Here is a 17,575-nt window from a genome sequence, read left to right as displayed (position 1 = left end):
GGTGAATAGTCCTAAAGACATTTCTATTTTTTTTTTTCTTACTGATTTATATTCTGTGATCAAAAGGTGAACTTTGCAGTATCAAATGAAGTGACATGAAGATACTGCTATAGTCTGACAGACAAATGTATGCCCTTCTCAGCAGCAGACCTTCCCTAAGAACCTGTACAGGGAAACTGGCAAAATCAGGATCCACCTTTTTTGAAAACCAAATCCATCCACAGTTGCAAGAGAGGAAAAGAAAAAAAAGAGAAAAAAGATTTCTGCCCTGCCTGGGAGGAAACCTTTGAAATGCAAAGTGAGGAGGAAGACCCAGCTTGTGGGTAAATAGCCCAGTCTTGGCTTCTGCACATCCCAAATCCTGCTACAACAAAGCATCAAAGCACTACAGAAAAGCACTACAGCAGTGGACACAAAGATAACTGAGCCAAAAGCATTCAAGCACAACACTAATAGACAGATATTTCTGGACTGTGGAGTTAAATTAGCTAGCACTAAAACAACCACACTGCTGTGTCCTAATCCCCAAGAACAAACTTCTTTTTTTTTTTTTTTCCATTTTGCTAAATTGGCCAAAACATTCCGTTAATTCAGCAAATAGTTTTCAAGAAAACAAAGTAAGGATTCAAGACAGAAGTTGTCTTGCATGTGGTTCAAGATTTGATGCAGCACTTTGGTTCTTGCATCTCTGAATTAAACTTGTGTAAAATGGAGTTCTCATGCCATGGGATTGGTTTCTTCATATTTAATTCAGTGGTTTAATTCAGTTTTCAGGGGGTCATGAATGAACCTCCCCTTCTTTCAGGCTTTGAACAGGTGACAAGGTCAGCATGTTCAGACTTAGATTTGTCATTTGTTTTAAGGCTGTTCCACCTAAAATTTGCATCTTATGCTGACATTCACATCCCAGCTCAGAGACTGACTGAGAGCTGTGGGCCCTCAGCACCTTGTCACAACATGTCCTTCTGGCTGAATATCCACTGACTCCACACCTGGAAGGGCATCTCCAAGCAAGACAGAATACATCTGGGACCCTTTTTGGGGCCAGTGATCTGGCCATTCTTCTCTGCTGCAGGAAAGCCACATCCTCTGTGCTAAACCTAACAGCCCTGTGTTCTGAAAGAAGTGCTCTAGAATTCAGTATTTCTCCAGGGATTCTCACCCTTGATTCCAAAATTTTCTTTGGGAAATGGGGAAGAAGTTTCAAAATACAGTACTTCAAATCCACTAAATATTACAATAAATGGCAGTTCCTTGCTGTTTCAGAATACCAGAGGGACATTTTAAGTGCTTGGAGAACTTCAGAAATCAGTCACTCATGTTCCATAATGGTTTTGCAAAGTCATTTGGCACAGCAAGTCACAAAAGCAGGAGCAGTGTAAGCTCCTCAGAACATTCAATACTTGGTAGCCTATATCCAAACAGAACTCTGAGCCACTGAAGCAAGAGATGGGCTGTATTTGCAAAAGAGCTCAGCTTCCCTCTCTCTAGAGGCAGGGACAAAGCCAAGGTGCCTTACTACAGCCCAACCTGCAAATGCTAACCTGAGAGAACAGGCTTCCTGAAGGCCCTGGCATTTCCATGACAGCACATTGCCTCTGGCTCACAGCACATCAAACTCCCTCTTCTAGCAACAAGGGCAGCCTGCAGGAGCACTCAGCCTCCCTTCTGACCCTTATTCTTCTCAGTTTAGATTTCATCTCAAGTTTACTCAGGTAGCTCCTTCCTCTGTGTTGTCTAGGAAACAGGTGGAGAAAAAGTTAGGGATAAAGAAAAGAATGGAACAGACTTATGTGAATGTCATAGTCCTAGTCCCAACAGAAAAATGTTCCTAAAGAGTTAAATGTCACCAGGCAAGGGAGACAAGCAAGAGGAAAAGCTGTATTGCTAATCTCCTATCAGAACACCCACGCAGTAGGTGGGGGACTATAACCAACAGATTTATTTCCAGTAGGGATTAGTAAAAGACTTATTTGTATTTTAAATTAGCTATTATTTTTATTTTAAGACCCTTGTTTCTACTCCTTATGTATTTCACAAACACTGACTTATCAGACGTGCCCAAGTTCTCTGCCTAAAGCTGATTCCTTAAAGAAGTGCAGCTGTTTCCTAGAACGGGGCAGATAGACATCTTGCACACAAGCCATGGAAATCTTTTCTTCTCTGACGTTTCAGGAGAAATTATGCAGAGCAGCAGGGCAGAAGAGCTATAACTGGACCAAGATATCCAGGAGATTACAAATGAGCAGCCCTGGGCAGCAGGAATAAGATCAAGAACTAAGCGGGGGCAGGGCAGTGGGGAAGGAATGTGTTTGGAAATGAGATGTCAGTTGGAAAAGGAGCCTGTGCCCAAGAGAACAAACTCCCTTTCTGAGCTGGAACCAAATCCAGGAGTCCAGATTCCCAGTATCTCACTACTGCCAGCAGTAACCATGAAGTCCACGGACCAGCTCTATTCCTCTCACCCTCCCAATTAACCAGGAAGGGGATGACAAGATCCTGCCCCTTACTTCACAGACCAAGTCACAGGCAGCAGCACAGAAAACTACTGCATCACTCCTGTATGCATCATTCTCATTTCTGCTTTCCATGACAGCTCTCTAAAAAGATTTTGCAAACTTTTAGGCCCACTCACACCTAACAACACTCTGAAGATCATTGCTCAGGCTGCAACAAAAATGAGCAGTTCAAAATCAGGAAAAATCTGAAATAAAAACCAACTGTGGGATGGAAAACCTTTTGGCTTATGCCCATATAGCCTTTGATTCCTCATGTACCAGCTCCCAACAGCTCGTTCAATGTGCAGCAGCAGCAGTGATCAAGCAGCTGGACACAAATTTTGTTTTCTTCACAGCTCAGTGCCTGATTGAACTTCTCCACACATCAGACTTACTGTGGAAAATAAATCCTCCCTTTTCCAATAGCTACATGGAGGAACATTAGGTTTATAAACCACAAATTGGCCAGAAAGCAACACGCTGCTCCCTGGGACTAGTGGCAGCACCTGTCAGCTCCTCGGCAGCCAGGCTCCGGCGCCCAGCCCGCATCGAGCCTTCCCCACGGAGCCAGGCCATGGAGAAGCCACTCAGATTTCACACACCAGCCTATAGTTAGTAACTGAACCATCGAGCCTTGGGTGTCCTTCAGCTCTTTGTGAGATTTTTGACATGTGAGCAGGAAGCACAGGGCAGCTGCAGTGTTCAGTGCTGGCAGAATCGAACACCTCACACACACACAAACAGTGAAAATGCAGCTCCTGCAGCTTTAGCCAGTGACGTGTAGCAGGGAGTGCTGCCTTTGGGGGTTCAGGAAAGAGCTTACAGTGACTGATGATCCTGTCTCATTTTCAAACAAAACCATGAATCACAGTAAAAGCAAGAATGCATTTAAATCCAAGGAATCATCAAGAACACTTAATTCTCTCTCAGGTTTCATATGCATATGGTTCAGCCACCAAAAATCTGAACCACTCTTTAAAAAAAAAAATTTAAATTCAAAATCATGTTATCACAGCTGTCCCATAAAATACTGTAATGGTACAAAGTCAGTTTATAGGGACAGCTGTGATAATATATTATGCTTGCAGAAAATCTTGAGCCAAAGGTTGTGCTACAGTATTTGCTTGATTTTTACTTATATTTTCTCTTTTATGTGTTCTCCCATTAGCTGTACAAGTAAACTGATGATAAAGCAATATCAAACCAAAACTGACTGTCTATTTTGGCACGGCATGAAAATCTGCAGCACTCTCCTCACAGTGCCCCACACCAAATGCCAGACATTTTTCTCCTGTAAATAAGGATCTTGTCCAGGTTATGGGCTAGAAGAATGTAAAGAGAAAGGTCTGAAATATTCAGACAGAATTCTGAAGCTTAAACTTTCAACATAGTTCTCAAAGCAACACGATGATATCAGTTCACAAATAGCTTAAGCAGAAGTCCAGCACAGTGGTAGCTGTCTCAGGCTACGTAACGGGCCCTTCAAAAAAGTATGAAGTAACAGAACTGAAATGTATTTGGCAAGATGCCACCACCCAGATGAGATCCCAGCCTCACAGATATGTACAGTACACAGCAATTCATCAGCTCATACTATGTGGCACTGACATTTCTGCTGTCAAACCAAAAATAGCTTTAGCAAAAGTAAATTGAGCCCCACGTGTGGAGCCCGGTAAGGCCTCGGCATGTTAAACAAACTGCAAAACCTCCCAAAAAAAACCCAAATTAAACTCCAGTTGAGGAACAACAAATGAAACTTTCGCATTCATCAGCAGTGAAGGAAAAGCTTTCTGGGAAGGAAGAAGACTCAGGATAGGGATTCAGAAAATAAAAACCACTCAACTGCTTTCCAAGTAATGCACAAGGAAGTACCAAAGTAGGCAGGCTTCCTCCCAGGATGCAGCACGTCACCACAGTTTCTCAAGCCTTCAAATTCCATGAAGACCTGGAGTATCTTATCCTACAGAAGGGTACGTGCTAGCCCTTTGCACACAGCCCATCCACCCAAACTGGAGAAAAAACACAGAAACCCTACCAGAGGCCAGATTCTAAGTAGCAGCTTAGATGGGTCTGAGGAAAAAAAAAATGGAAATTAAAAGAAAAATGTTTAGCACAGGAATAGAAGCACTAAACTCACTTCAAGAATTTAGTTATTCAAGCAGAAGTACCCTGATAATCAGAGTTAATAGTGACTCAAACCTCCACCCTTCCTGGGTAACTGAAACCCTTTAGAGCTTCAGTATTTCTATGCTGGACTACGTAAATGAAATTAAGACATCACAAATATGCCTTTGGTGGCCAAAGAAGGACATGAAGGTGCCCATGAAGGACATCTGCTAGTCCACTTCACAGAACATGGCTTCTACGTCCAGAAGAACCACAGTGACCATCTCCTCAGGTCTCCAGTGGAACACAAGATGCCAGACTGCCCTTGGATTAAAACTCCTGCTTAAGGGTTGCTTTAGCCTGTTTTGCCAAAAGCCCAAATTTCAGCATTAAATTCTCTGCTAGGGATGGAGTGGGCTTCAGGAAGTTCCTCATGTACTTGGTGCAAGCTCTCTGCACTAGGAAGTGACACAAATCACACCAGTGCATCACTGCCAGTTGGCAGGGTAGCTTCAGCCCCACAGCCAGGACAGGCAGAGCTCACAGAAACACCCTGCCAAGCTTAGGCAGGGAAAAAAAAAAGGAAAAAAAAAGAATGAATGAATAGCATTCAGAAGAAGAGCACTCCCTTAATCTGTATTTGCATAGCCACTAATACAACAAAGCCCATGAAGAGTTCAGTTTTGAAACAATATCACAATGCAAATATTTTCCTGCTGGCGCCTCTGCCATCCCCGAGGAGCCAGAGCTGCCAGCCATGCCTCACACCTGTCTGGTCATGGAAAGGTAAGGAAGAGAGGACTCCCCACAGGACTGGGGCTCCTGCACACAGCAAGGGTAAGTGGTTTAGCACATCAAGAAGGTGGCTCACTCCCAAGGAGGAGGCAGAAGCAGAAAGCAGGACAATGCACTTCAGACCATGATGAAATAACATCTGCTCCCCACATCTGATTCACAGGCAGGATCATTTAATCATAAAGACCAACACTCTCACATTCTTAAAGTACCTTGAGGGACTTCTCCCATCCAAAGGCACTCTAGACTTTCAAATTCTGAAAAAGCTTTAGAGAAACATGTTGATTTCAGAATTATCTTTTACTCTTCATCTGTCTGCCCTGTGAAGAACCCAAACAGAAAAAAAAAAGGCTTTTGAGACATCTCATGACTACTCCAAACACAAGTGTTTGCTACATCTACAGCCTATCCTGGTCAATCAGTCACCTCTTGCAAGAGACCAGACTTTGTCTCTTTTTGATGTCATCAGCATCCCCACCAAACCCAATATTAACATTTAACCTACTTGGAAAAGTTTATTTAGTGGGAACCCTGCCACTCTGAACAGCTCCATTAGCCTGGGTACAACCCCCTGAAACTCTCAGCAAAATGCAAAGCACACACCATTCCTGGCTTCCCAGTCCTGCCACCTCCCTACAACTTGGTCTGGAGATTGTGTGGGGTGAGGGATGAGGGCACTTGAAGGCTGACCTGGCTCACTACACTCACTGGTCCTGTGATCAGCCACTCTGACATGAAGAAGGTGGGGTAAACAGGGTGGGGAAGAGGTTGATACAATCTCCCTTTCTGGCAGCAGTCCATGCAGATCCAGTATTTCACAAACCACATCCCGAGTTGGGCAGTCATCACTGTTACCCAACTTACATGAGACAAAATCCATTTCTCAAATCAGAAATGCAGAAATCTAATGTGGTATTTGTTAAACAAGCACATGTTTCAGATTTGAAACCACTTTATATGGTGAAACCTCTCTGTATAAAGACCACTTTATGGGGACTTCTATCAGAGGCTGCTGAAATCCCACCAAAGTGCATTGCAGAAATTAATCAGAACACCTCAGCCTGGTTTAAAGTGTTTCTTTTGACAGCCATCCAACAGACAGAAGCTCATCTTTAAGAGTACACTGGGACTACCCATACAAGCTTTATGTTCACTTCCAAAGGTTTGAAAAAAATCCAAACAATCACATTAGATCCATTGCCTGGCATGACACTGCAAAGGACATTTCTGTAAAACATCTGTGCCAGCAAAGCCCTGAGCACAGGAGTTATGCACAGGTGGGTTTCAAGGAGTTTGACATAAACTACACTGGAAATTACTGATGCTGGGCAGATCTGTGAGGGCCTTCCCAAAAATGCCATTTGTCATTAGAGTACTGCTCTGCTAGTTGAAATTACAAACTCCCCAGAGGTGCCAGAGGACAGCATCGAGGCCAGGAGCTGAGCCAGCAAGCAAAACCACACCAAGCCAATACAATTTGTAACAGCCCTTCATCAAGGCAGCCAGTACCTAAGGCCAAGAGGTAAAGGAATAAGCCTTGCTGCATTTGCAGGCAGATAGCTGAAATTAAAAATGAAAGACAGTGAGAAAAAGGAAACTAGTGAACATGCTGACAGAAAGCTAACATGCTCTTTGTGGAGAGCCTCCTGCCCAGGGCAGCAGCCTGGAGGCTTCACAGAGCCTCAGGCTGGGGGTCTCAGAAACACAGAATCAATCAGGTTGTAAAACACCTCTGAGGTCACTGAGTGCAACCAGTGACCCAACAAGTGACCCAACACCACCATGTCAACCAGATCATGGAATTAAGTGCCATGTCTGGTCTTTCCTTAAACACCTCCAGGGATGGTGACTTCACCACCTCCCCGAGCAGCCCCTTCCAATGTTTAATCACCCTTTCTGTGAAGAAATTCTTCCTAATGACCCACCTAAACCCGCCTGGTGCAGTTTAAGACTATGTCCTCTCATCACTTGCTCTCTGGGAGAAGAGCTGACAACCACTACGCTCCACTTTCCAATCAGGAAGTTGAAGAAAGCAAGAAGGTTCCCCTCGAGACTCTTTTTCTCCAGGCTGAGCTGCCATAGCTCCTTCAGCGAGTCCTTGGGCTCCAGACCCTTCCCCAGCTGCGTTATCCTTCTCCGGACATGCTCCAGACTCTCACTGTCCCCCCTGAACCGAGGGTCCCCCCTCCCGGCGCACAGAGCCGGGGTGTCCCCCGCCCGGCCGATACTCACATCCGCCCCACACCCTCGTACATGCGGGTCTCGTCCACCAGCATCATCACCTCCGTGTCGGTGAGGTGCGCGTGCTTCTTGGTCTTGGTGAGCTGCTCGATCTGCAGGTCGGCCAGTTTCACCTTTTGCTGTGTGTCCATCACCTTGGCCTGCAGCTCCGTGAAGGCCTGGCCAGGGGAGAGCGCCGGGGTCAGGAGCGGAGGGGGCACAACCGGCCCCGGGCTGGGGGAACCGGCCGGCGGCGCCGGGACACGGAGGGGGACACGGAGGAGGACACGCAGTGGGCAGGACACACAGTGGAAGGGTGGGACACAAAGAGGGAGCGTACATGAGAGAAAGACACACGGGCAGGGGTCTCATACCTTCTTCAGCTCCAGATCCACGGGCGCCGCCATCTTGTCCGCGCAAGGCGCATGCGCGGAGGGGCGGGGGCAGTCAGAGCTCCACCCGCTGTGGGACCGGCCCCGGCACCGGCGCCGAGCGGGCTGGGGGCTGCTGTGGGACCGGCCCCGGCACCGGCACCGAGCGGGCTGGGGGCTGCTGTGGGACGGGCAGCGAGTGGGCCGGGGGCTCCCGTGAGGGCTCCTCGCTCCAGACGTCATCCTGCGGTGCCCTCCAGGGCCGGCTACACTGTCGGGGCTGTGGGCCCGAGACCAGCTCGTCGGGCCGGCCTCACCTGGGTGTGCCCGGCCCGGCCCGGCCCGGCCCGGGCTGAGGGCGCCGCGCTGGGTTGGAGAAGGTCAGGAGCGGCCGGAGGGGGAGAACCATCCCTGCCTTCGCTGGGAATGTTAAGGAGTTGGAAAGGACCGTAAAGCTCATCTCATCCCAAGTCCCCTCTATCCCGGGCAGGGACACCTTCCACTATCCTAGGTTGCTCCAAGTGCCATCCAACCGTGCCTTGGACAGTCCCAGGGATGAGGCAGGCACAGCTTCTCTGGGCAACCTGTTTCCATCCCTCACCACCCTCACAATAAAGAATTTCTTCCATATATCTCACCTAAAATTCCCTTCTTTCAATTTGTGCCTTTTACTCCTTGTCCTGTCACTACAGTTCCTGGTGAGGAGACCCTCTCTGGCTTCCTTGGAGGCCCCTTCACACACTGGAAGGTTGCAATGGATTCTCTACTCAACCTTTTCTTCTCCACCAGCTCTCTCAGTCTGTCTTCATAGGGAAGATCCTCTACTCCTCTTACCACCTTTGTGGCTCTCTCTAGACTTGCTCCAGCAGTTCCATATTGTTCTTATGCTGGAGACACCAGAACTGTATGTGGTAGAGGGGAGGAATCACCTTCAACCTGCTGCCCATGGTCCTTTGGATGCAACCCAGCATCTTGTTGGTTTCTCTCTGCCTCTCCAGCAACTCCCCTGCTCTCAATTCCCCCCAGGGAAGAGGAAAGAACACGTTTGGAGGTTGTTTTTACTGCAAAGTAAGGAATCATTCCTGATCACTGTATGAAGTGATGCTTGCTGGAATTACCTCAGCAACGGGAACCTCCAATTCCCCCAAGAACAGCTGGGATTCCTTTCAAAATGGGTGTGAGTCCACCTCTGCATTTTCTGGTTTTGCCAAATCATAGAACCATCATAATATTATCTGGTCAGAAGGGACCTATAGGATAATCCAGCCCACCTTCCACTGGACCAGGTTGCTCAAAGCCACATTCAGCCCAGCCTTGAACACCCACAGGTATGGGGCAGCCACAGCTTCTCTGGGCAACCTGTGCCAGTGTCTCAATGACAAATGTGACAAATGGTGGCTTAAAACCAGGGACCATTCCCATTTGAATGGATCAGTGGCCAGAGTGGCTTTATTCATACTCGAGGCAGCTTTCCTTGTTGAGCCGACCCACAAACATCACACCCTTCCCAAAGCACCAGCTGGCAAAGATGAAGAAAATCTCCAAAATAATCCACATGGAGCCAAGCTGAGATGGATCCTGCCTCCAGCCCCTTATACCACACTGCTCCCCAAGGATGGCACAAGCTGATCCAGCAGCCCTGACCACACACTCAGGATCTCTGCTGCTGTTGGCAGTACCCCACCAGGATGGAATTGGAGCTGAACACAGCCTTCAGAGTTCTGACTGCTTCCTACCCCCATGATTAAATTAACGACCCAAGTGTTTGTTACAAAGTGTTATTTATTAGAATATTACATTGCACTTAAAAAATAAGGGAGGTCTGACCCTGTCATCTTGACGTACATGAAGGATGCAGGGCCAGATCTACAATAAATATAAATACTATGTACAGTTTATCTAAAATAAATATATAATTTAAAATGAAAAATGTCTTGTTAAATAGCTGTTACCCTCCCCCCCCTTTCTGCGGCGAAGGAAGCCCCGAGCTCGGTCTCCTCCCTTTCACAGCTTGTTCCTCCTCGGCACGTACTGCAGCGGACGGAGAGCCGCGGGAGAGCGCCCGTGCCCCGGCCAGCACCGCTCCCGCCCCGTCCCGGAGGCGGCCACGGAGCTGCCGCAGCGCCGCCGCTGCCCGAGCAGCCCCGCCGGTGCCGTCCTGGTGCTCCAGCGAGCCCCCAGCGTGCCGCAGCCCCGTGCCGCTGGCGCCGCGGTCTCGCCTCTTCCAGGAGGTAGAAGTGCGTTAGCGCCGGCCCCTGCAGGAGAGAGGCGGGAGAGCTCACACCGCGATCCGGGGCTGCGCTGCCGCAGAGGGCTCCCTGCACGGTGGGATGGAGGTGCCGACACACCCAGCCCGGCGGGAGAACCCTCGTGCCCACACAAGCCCCACTCGCCGCCCCTCAGGGCTGGACCCAGGGGGATGGGAGCCAAGGTAGCACACCATGCTCCCTTCCGGGTATCACAGCACTTTTTCCCCCGGACACATCCACCCCAGTAACCTCCAGGGTAAAGGAGACAGTGAGGAAAGCCTTGTGCCAAGTCTCCTTCCTGAAAATTCAGCTTCTATGAACAGCTCAAATTCCCACCCCCAACACTGTGATGAGCATGACAGAAATTCTCCAAAAGCATTACTTCATCCTCACAAAGAACAATGACTTTTTTTTTTTTTTTTTTTTTTTTAAGAAGAGAAGTAGCTGTAATATGTATGACTACACTAACGTCAGGATTTAGGTCAGATCAGAGGAAGTTTGAAAGATTTTCAGCACACAGCCCCCTGGGGCAGAGCACACATCCCAACCCAGCCAGAAGAACATGGCATGGCCTGGCAGCAAGATCCCCCTGTGCCAAGCTGATAGGCATTGCTTTGGTGCAGCTAATAAGCAGAGTGGAAATGAAAAGGAAAGGGGTTTTTTACACATGTATATAAATAGAGGCAATATCTAAGGAGGGGAAGTGACTCAGAGGGTCAGAGAGAGAGCAGAATGAGCGAGGGGGGAAAAAGCTAAACAAAACAAGAAGCAGCTTCCCTACTACCAAACATCTCCAAAGCATGGAACACCAGCACAGAACAGGGACTTGGGGTTAGAAAGGACATAGGAATGATAGGGATGACAGGGGACAGGATTTCAGCAGGAAGGGGAGAAAAGAAGACTGGAGCCCCAGAGGGCAGCCCAGACTCTCAGCCAGCTGCTTCTCCAGACTCAGGCTGCCTTCAGCTCCTGCCTAGCTCTGGCACAGGATACACACAGCAGTCCCAGCCAGCACAAACAGCAGAGCCCCCAAATGTCCACCAGTCCCACCGCTGCCCCATGCCCACCCAGGAGCTCACCTCGCCAGCACCTGGCATCCTCAGTGATTCACAGTGATGCCCAGCTTGATTTTCTCTTCGTTTTCTACATCGTAGCCACCCCTCTTGTGACACCTGCAAGGCCAAGCAAAGGGATGCTCAGGGCATGGAGAAGCCACTGTCACCCTCCTCTTGCACATGATCTTCCCAGGGACACAGATCCGGGAGCTCAGTGCCATCCCACTCACCTGAGCATCAGCAGGGCTGCAATGATGACGAGACACAGGGAGGACAGGACAACAGCAACGACAGCCAGGGCTGTGGTGTGGTCGTACGCGCTGGGGGGATGCTCCACTGGCAGCAAGAGGCCGTGGCAGCGCTCTCCATGATAGCCGGGCTGGCATCTGTGCAAGAAGGAAACTCATAAAGGTCAGTGGTGAGCAAGGACAGGAGGTCTTGGTGTCCCCCACACCCCATGGGAAAGCAATGCCTCTGTGCTCAGCCTTAACCAGCACCCTGCCTGTTCCCCTTGGGCCCCACACCCCTGAGCTGGGAGGTCTGATGTCACTATCATCTCTACTGTACTGGTAAATCAAGCTTCTCCTGCACCTAGTGAAGACTCCTACTGGGGGAGAACTCAACCTTTCTAGAAGGCACTGGGGTCTGTGCTCTTCCCAGTCATCCCCAGGCAGGTTGCCCAGACCACCTCTGGGAGTGGGAAGGGAGCAGAGAAGCAGCTGGGCCAGCATTTCCCATGGAGCAGGATGTCCCTGCACACCCTGCCAGCTCAGAGGTGTCCCATCCCTGGAGACTTGGGAGGTTGCTCATGTAACAGAAATAACACTCCACACAGGCTGGGAGGCTTCCAGCCCTCCCTGAGCCACATTGCACTGATGCAATCAGATAAATATATCCCTCTATATCCAGCACCACTGACCCTCAGGCTGATCTCCAAGCCAGACTCAGCCCAGCTCCTGGGCTCACAGTGCAGCATCACCTCCCAGGCACAGCAGCAAGGCTGGGCACATGGCAAGGTCCAGGACCCAGCCCAGCAGCATCATCATTGTACCCTGTGCCCCAGGAAGCACCACTCCAGGAGATCCTGTGACAGGGGCACAGCCAAGCACCAAGAGCAGCTACAACTGAGTGATACCAGGCAACACAAGGCCTCTTTAGAAGAGGAGACTGGGGCAGTTGGCCACTGCTACTAAAAACTCTGATGGCTCTGAGAGATGCCACCCAGGGACAGACCACCATGCTGAAGAGACAGAGCCAGCCCTCAAATCCTGCCACTTGCTCATATCCCAGTTTCTCTCCCAGCCCCAGGGATCTGGGCAGAGGACACCTGGCTGTCCCAGTCCTAGGCTGGGGTGTCACAGCCCACATTGTGCTGCATCACCAGACCAAATTGAGCCTGCAAAGATGTCCCCTCACTGGCAGTCCCGAGTCCCCCATGCAAGGGCCCAACTACATGACAGCTTCAACAGGGAGGAACCAGGGAGTTAGAGGAGCTCTGTGGAGATTGATCCCTCAGATTGCAGATCCTGTGGGCACCATAAGCCAAGGAGCTATTATCTTCCCTGGGCTCAAGGCTGGGTGGCTCAGAGGATTGATAGTGAAGAACAAAGCCTCTTACATATCTGCCAGCTAAAGTCCTGTCCACGTCAATGGGGATCAAATATGCACCCCAGGGTATTTCCTGCAGTGCTGGATCCAGCAGCAGCAGTGCTGTATCCAGGTGCCCCAGTAGCAGGCAAATACTTTCCCCTTCACTTGCCTCATCTAGTCCCTGCTTGCTCTGCACCCCGGGGTGGGGGTGGGCAAGGAGGGGTACACAGCTGTCATTCTTCAGGCCAAGGGACAGCTCGGGCATGGCTTTGGCAGCCTGTCCCCAAAGGTGCTACCTCTACTCTGCTTTGCTGGTGGCATGGCAGAGATGCTCCTCCCACCTGCACTGATATGCCCTGACAGATGCAGAGGTCTCAGAGTGGGGGATTTACAGTGACAGGGTCAGGATGAGGTTTCCCAAATCAGACCTGCAGAAGCCCTCAGCTGCCAGACCCCAGCCCTACACACCATTCTGCAGTCCCCAGCTCAGCCAGAGCTCACCGTGCTGGCAGGGAACCCTGGCTCTAAGGCCATGACAGCCTTTGGGGAAGGGGTGGACACTTCTCAAGAATTACAAGGAAGAGGCCAAGTCAGAGTTGTCCCTGCATGGGTAGGGAACATGCACTAAAAATATCTCTGCTTTTCCTCTGCCTGGCCTGGAGAATTGAAAGAACCATGACTAAGGCTCTCCCAGCACAGTCACACACAGCAACTCACATGCAAGAGGGAGCTCCCAGCTCTCGGATGTACTTGCACTCGCCGTGAATACAGAAATCCTTGTACTTCCTCAGGCACGGGTCTCTCTTCTTCCCCAGGCCTTTGCCTTTTCTTCTTTTATTGCCGTTCCCTTTTTTCTTGGGAGTAACGAGGCCTTGAGGCTTTGACAGGAAGGCAACTGAAAAACAATTTGGGAAGGAGAGAGCAGTCAGATCAGCTCCATGTGCCAACCAAAGGGAAGGCAAAGCCACATCCCAGAGCTACCACACTGGCTCCCATAGCCCTTTGTGCTGGTAGTTGCCCCCGAGCCCGGGGTGGGGTGGGGGGAGCATTTTTTTCAGCTCCTCACAAATATCATGGCCTTTCCAATTCATAAGAACAATTCTCAAGGAAAGAAGGGAGTCGCAGGGGGAACAGAGCTTTATACATCTCAAATGCTGCTATTATATGCACCAGTTTCCACTGAATACAGAACATTGCTAATTGCCCCTTTATCTGGCCTTTATTTCCCTGACAAGCACAGGCTTTTCTAAGACCCTATTCATGGCTCTGATGGACTCTCCTTCCCGTGGGCACAAGGATGCCTTACTCACCCCAGGGCAGGATTAAAAGAGCAAGCCTGCCTAAAGTTTTGGTTTTGCAGAGCCCAAGAGATGGTGAGGGCATCATTCCCATGAATTACAACGGTATGTTTTAATTGTGGTGCAGTAACCAGTGGCTTTTGGTGCCAGGTCAGCCCCCTGCCGGGTTGGGGGAAACCAGAACACCAAGCTCCTCACCCAGACACAGCCCAAGACTAGCAACGGTACAGAAATGTTTTTAAGGTGTGCAGTTACAAAAAAAAACAGCTCCCAGATAGATCTCACTAGGTGCTGAGGTGTTGGAGAGCACTCTACTCTAAGAAGGACTTTTTAGCTCCCCCCAAGCTATGGTGCTCAGTAAGCCCGGTGAATTAAGCCCGGGGCTGCTCGGGAAGGAGAGTACAGCAGAGTCCAACCTGGCAAGTTGTAACCTGCCCAGGTTACAACTCAACCACTTCTTGACGGAACCAGCGCCTCTCGTGCTGGCACACACCGGTTGCACACCTAGCAAAGTCATGCAGACATCCTCCACGCTGCGCCTGGAGAAAACCGATACTCCAGGAAACTGCGGCTTGGAGAAGCCGCCGGATGAGGCTGACAGCAGGGGCTGCTCCGTCCCCTGCTTCTCCTGCCCTGAGAGTTATCTCCCAGCCACAGCCAACACACACTGCTGCGTTTCCCGAGAGCTGAGTTCCCCCGGTGCGAGTGGCTCAGCCCGGTTTTGCCAGCTTTTTGTCACAGTCTGCTGTTACAGCCAGAAAGCAAAGAAAAACACGGAAAAATGGGAGGGTGAGCTGTACGGAGCAGAGCACGCTCCTGGTGCCAGGTACTGCCCTCGGCATGCCGCGTGTGCGAGGCACAGGTACATGTCACCCCATCAGCCCGCGATGGGCCCAGGTCCAACCCCCATGAGAGACCTCGGGACACTCTCTGGTGCCAGCACCGAGCAAGGATCCCGGTGTGGGTGCTCGGGAGCCCCAGAGAACGGCAGTGCCCCCACCGCCCCCGTGGCGGGGCTGCCGGCTGACGAGCCCTGCCGCGGAATGAGGAGCAGCCGTGCGTGGGCGACGGTGACTCACGGCGGTCCCCGCGCCACGGCCACCGCCGGCAGGGCAGCGCGGGTCCGCGGCCACGGCAACCCTGCCACGAGGGGCTCTGTCTCCTCCCGGCCAAGCAGCTGAGACCCGGGACCCCCTGGAATCTGCCCTGCAGGGGACTTCAGGAACACAGACCGCCCCTGGCAGGAGCGCCACTGCTCCGTGCTGGTGCCCCACGGGCTACTCCCACTCGGGTCTGCTGCCGCCGGGACTCGGTATTTGGGACCGCTCCCACCCACCACTACAAGTCCCTCCGAAGCGGAACCAGAGCTGCTGCCGGGGCGCCCGCGGGGCTGAGCCGAGCCCAGCCCGGCACCTTCGCGACCTCTCCGGCTCTAACTGCCCCGAGCTCAGCGCGTTCCGCGACCCCGGCCCCGCCCTGGGACCCCTTATCTCGTCCCTACCTCTCGGCAGCTCGCTGAAGTCGTCCCCCGAGGCCGCTCCGCCGCCCTCCTTCTCCGGGCTGCCGCCGAGCAGCGGGGCCGTGGCCGGGACCGGCACCCCGCCGCCGCCGCCCTTGTGCAGGACCTCGTTGTGCAGCTCGTCCCGGCGCAGCCCGCCCGCCGCCGCAGAGCACACTGTGGAGAAAGCGGTCAGCAGGGGGGCTGACACCGCCCTGTTCTGGCCCCCCACGCGGGACAAGGACCAATCTTCCCGTCCGCCCACACCCGGGACCAGGACCGAGTTACCCGCGCCCAGGACCGGCCATGCCCGCGTTGCCCGAGACCATCCCCCCACATGTTCGGGACCCTCCGGTCGAGCACGACCCTGGGATACACTGCCCGCTCCCAGGAGCCTCCCCACGCGAGCCCGTACCTGCCGCCAGCAGCGCCTGGATCAGCACCGCCCGCCCGTCCATGACCCGCGGGCACACACGTCCAGCCCTTGCCGCGCTCCGCTCGATCCCGCAGCGATGTCCACTCTCCGGCACGGCGGCCCCGCGGCGGGTAGAAAGCGGCGGGCGGCGGGGCGGGGCGGGGAGGGGCTGAGCGACCGTCCCGCCCCCGGCAAGGGCTTCCCCCACCGCCCCCGGAGGCGCCCCGCTGAGAGCGGGACTAGTTCCCGGGACCTTGGCCAGGGCCCGGTGGGTTCTCCTCGCCCCGGAGGCGGGCCAGGGACCCAAAAGCCACCACCACCCCAGGGAGAAAAGAGTTTCTGCAGAGCGCGGAGGACAGGAGATGGCAGGGGAAAGGAGAGGGCAGGGGAAAGTGTGGCCCCAGCCAGGGGGAGAGGAGGAGGATCCCGATGGTCACTGTGTCCCCAGACCTTGGCTGGCAGATGTCCGAGGCGGCCCGAGGGTGCTGGGGGAGCGAGTGCGCCTCACAAGACGAGCATCAGGTGAGAGGCAAGACCTCAGGAGTCAGGGCTGCACCTCTTCCTGGCCTCGGGGATGGGATGACCCTCAGAAAGTTGACAGACTGCCACTCATGTGCTACTGCACCAGCGGTGGGTTGGGGAGGTGGTGGCAATCTGAGATGACAGAAGAGACCCTCTCTGTCCCCAAGGCCCCATTTGTGCCCCTATGCTGCCCAAGTGATTGAGTCACAGCCTCATCTCACAACACCCCCCCAGCCAGCCACTGTCATTGTCCCTGTCCCAGACTGTTGTGTTTGGGCACTGCCAGAGGTTCCCCATGTCCTTCATCATGCTGGCAACCGTGTGCTATGTTTGGCCCCATCCTCAGCACAGGTGACACGCAGAAAATGTCACTGACATCAGTGCCAGGTGAGTGCAGGGTCCTGCCCCAGCTCTCCTTTAGGCAAGCAGAGGCCCCTGGTCGGTTCCTCGAGGTTCCAAGCCCCCAGCCCATGGCCGGTTTGGGCTCAGCTAGGCATGAGCAAATATTCCTGCCATTGTTGTTGCTGTCTCCAAGGAATACCACCGGATCTGGCACCCCCCCGCTCACACCCTCCTTCTTGCTCAGACTTGACTTTTGCAATTGTTTGCTGGATGTTTTTCCTTCCGCCTCCTCCGGCCATCAGGAGCCCCAAGCCTTTGGCAGTGGAGTGAGGTGGTGGCACGGGTGAGGGGCTGTGTCCCTGGGCAGTGCTGCACACTGGCTCCTGGGGAGGCCCCCATGTTGGGATGGAATTTTTTACCCCTGCCAGTCCTCCACCACGTCCCCAAGGCCGGGCTGGGCGTGTTGCAGGCAGTGTATGAGGGCAGCATTTGCCAGCTGCCCTGGCAAATGGTGCCTACCTCGGGAGAGGGAGGCACCAGCTCACGTCAGCTGCCAGGGAGGCAGCTGGCACAGAGGACTGGCAGAGAGCAAGGGGGGAGGGATGTGTGCAGGCTG

At 52.4% G+C, this 17,575-nt stretch overlaps 2 protein-coding genes across 3 annotated transcripts in view; both read right to left on the bottom strand.

Moving 5' to 3' along the window:
- The window catches only part of PFDN1 (prefoldin subunit 1), a 31,375-nt gene extending 23,238 nt beyond the window's left edge, over positions 1 to 8,137 (bottom strand). For both annotated transcript variants that reach the window (XM_030229450.2, XM_050979787.1), the window contains exons 1-2: positions 7,994 to 8,137; positions 7,632 to 7,798 (exon numbers count right to left, since the gene is read on the bottom strand). In XM_030229450.2, the coding sequence (XP_030085310.1) occupies positions 7,632 to 7,798; positions 7,994 to 8,026 (200 nt within the window). In that variant the 5' untranslated portion in view covers positions 8,027 to 8,137. The remainder of the gene's footprint in view (positions 1 to 7,631; positions 7,799 to 7,993) is intronic.
- Positions 8,138 to 9,754: 1,617 nt separating this feature from the next.
- HBEGF (heparin binding EGF like growth factor) lies at positions 9,755 to 16,211 on the bottom strand. The gene is made up of 6 exons (XM_050979795.1): positions 16,096 to 16,211; positions 15,684 to 15,857; positions 13,602 to 13,779; positions 11,525 to 11,680; positions 11,319 to 11,411; positions 9,755 to 10,245 (listed from the first exon to the last, which is right to left on the bottom strand). The coding sequence occupies exons 1-5, from the start codon at positions 16,136 to 16,138 to the stop codon at positions 11,339 to 11,341; spliced, it is 624 nt and encodes a 207-aa protein (XP_050835752.1). The 5' UTR covers positions 16,139 to 16,211; the 3' UTR covers positions 9,755 to 10,245; positions 11,319 to 11,338.
- Positions 16,212 to 17,575: the final 1,364 nt, after the last annotated feature.

Source organism: Serinus canaria, chromosome 13 (assembly GCF_022539315.1).
Source record: "Serinus canaria isolate serCan28SL12 chromosome 13, serCan2020, whole genome shotgun sequence".
NCBI lineage: Eukaryota > Metazoa > Chordata > Aves > Passeriformes > Fringillidae > Serinus > Serinus canaria.
Note: the sequence above shows the minus strand (reverse complement) of the source record. Positions and strands in the feature narration are given on the sequence as shown.

Coding starts and splice junctions, on each gene's coding strand:
- HBEGF (XM_050979795.1), bottom strand. CDS start 16,138: ATGGACGGGCGGGCGGTGCTGATCCAGGCGCTGCTGGCGGCAG. Junction 11,681..13,601: donor CTGGGAGCTCCCTCTTGCAT/GTGAGTTGCTGT, acceptor CTTCTTGCACAG/ATGCCAGCCCGGCTATCATG. Junction 11,412..11,524: donor GCAGCCCTGCTGATGCTCAG/GTGAGTGGGATG, acceptor TTGGCCTTGCAG/GTGTCACAAGAGGGGTGGCT.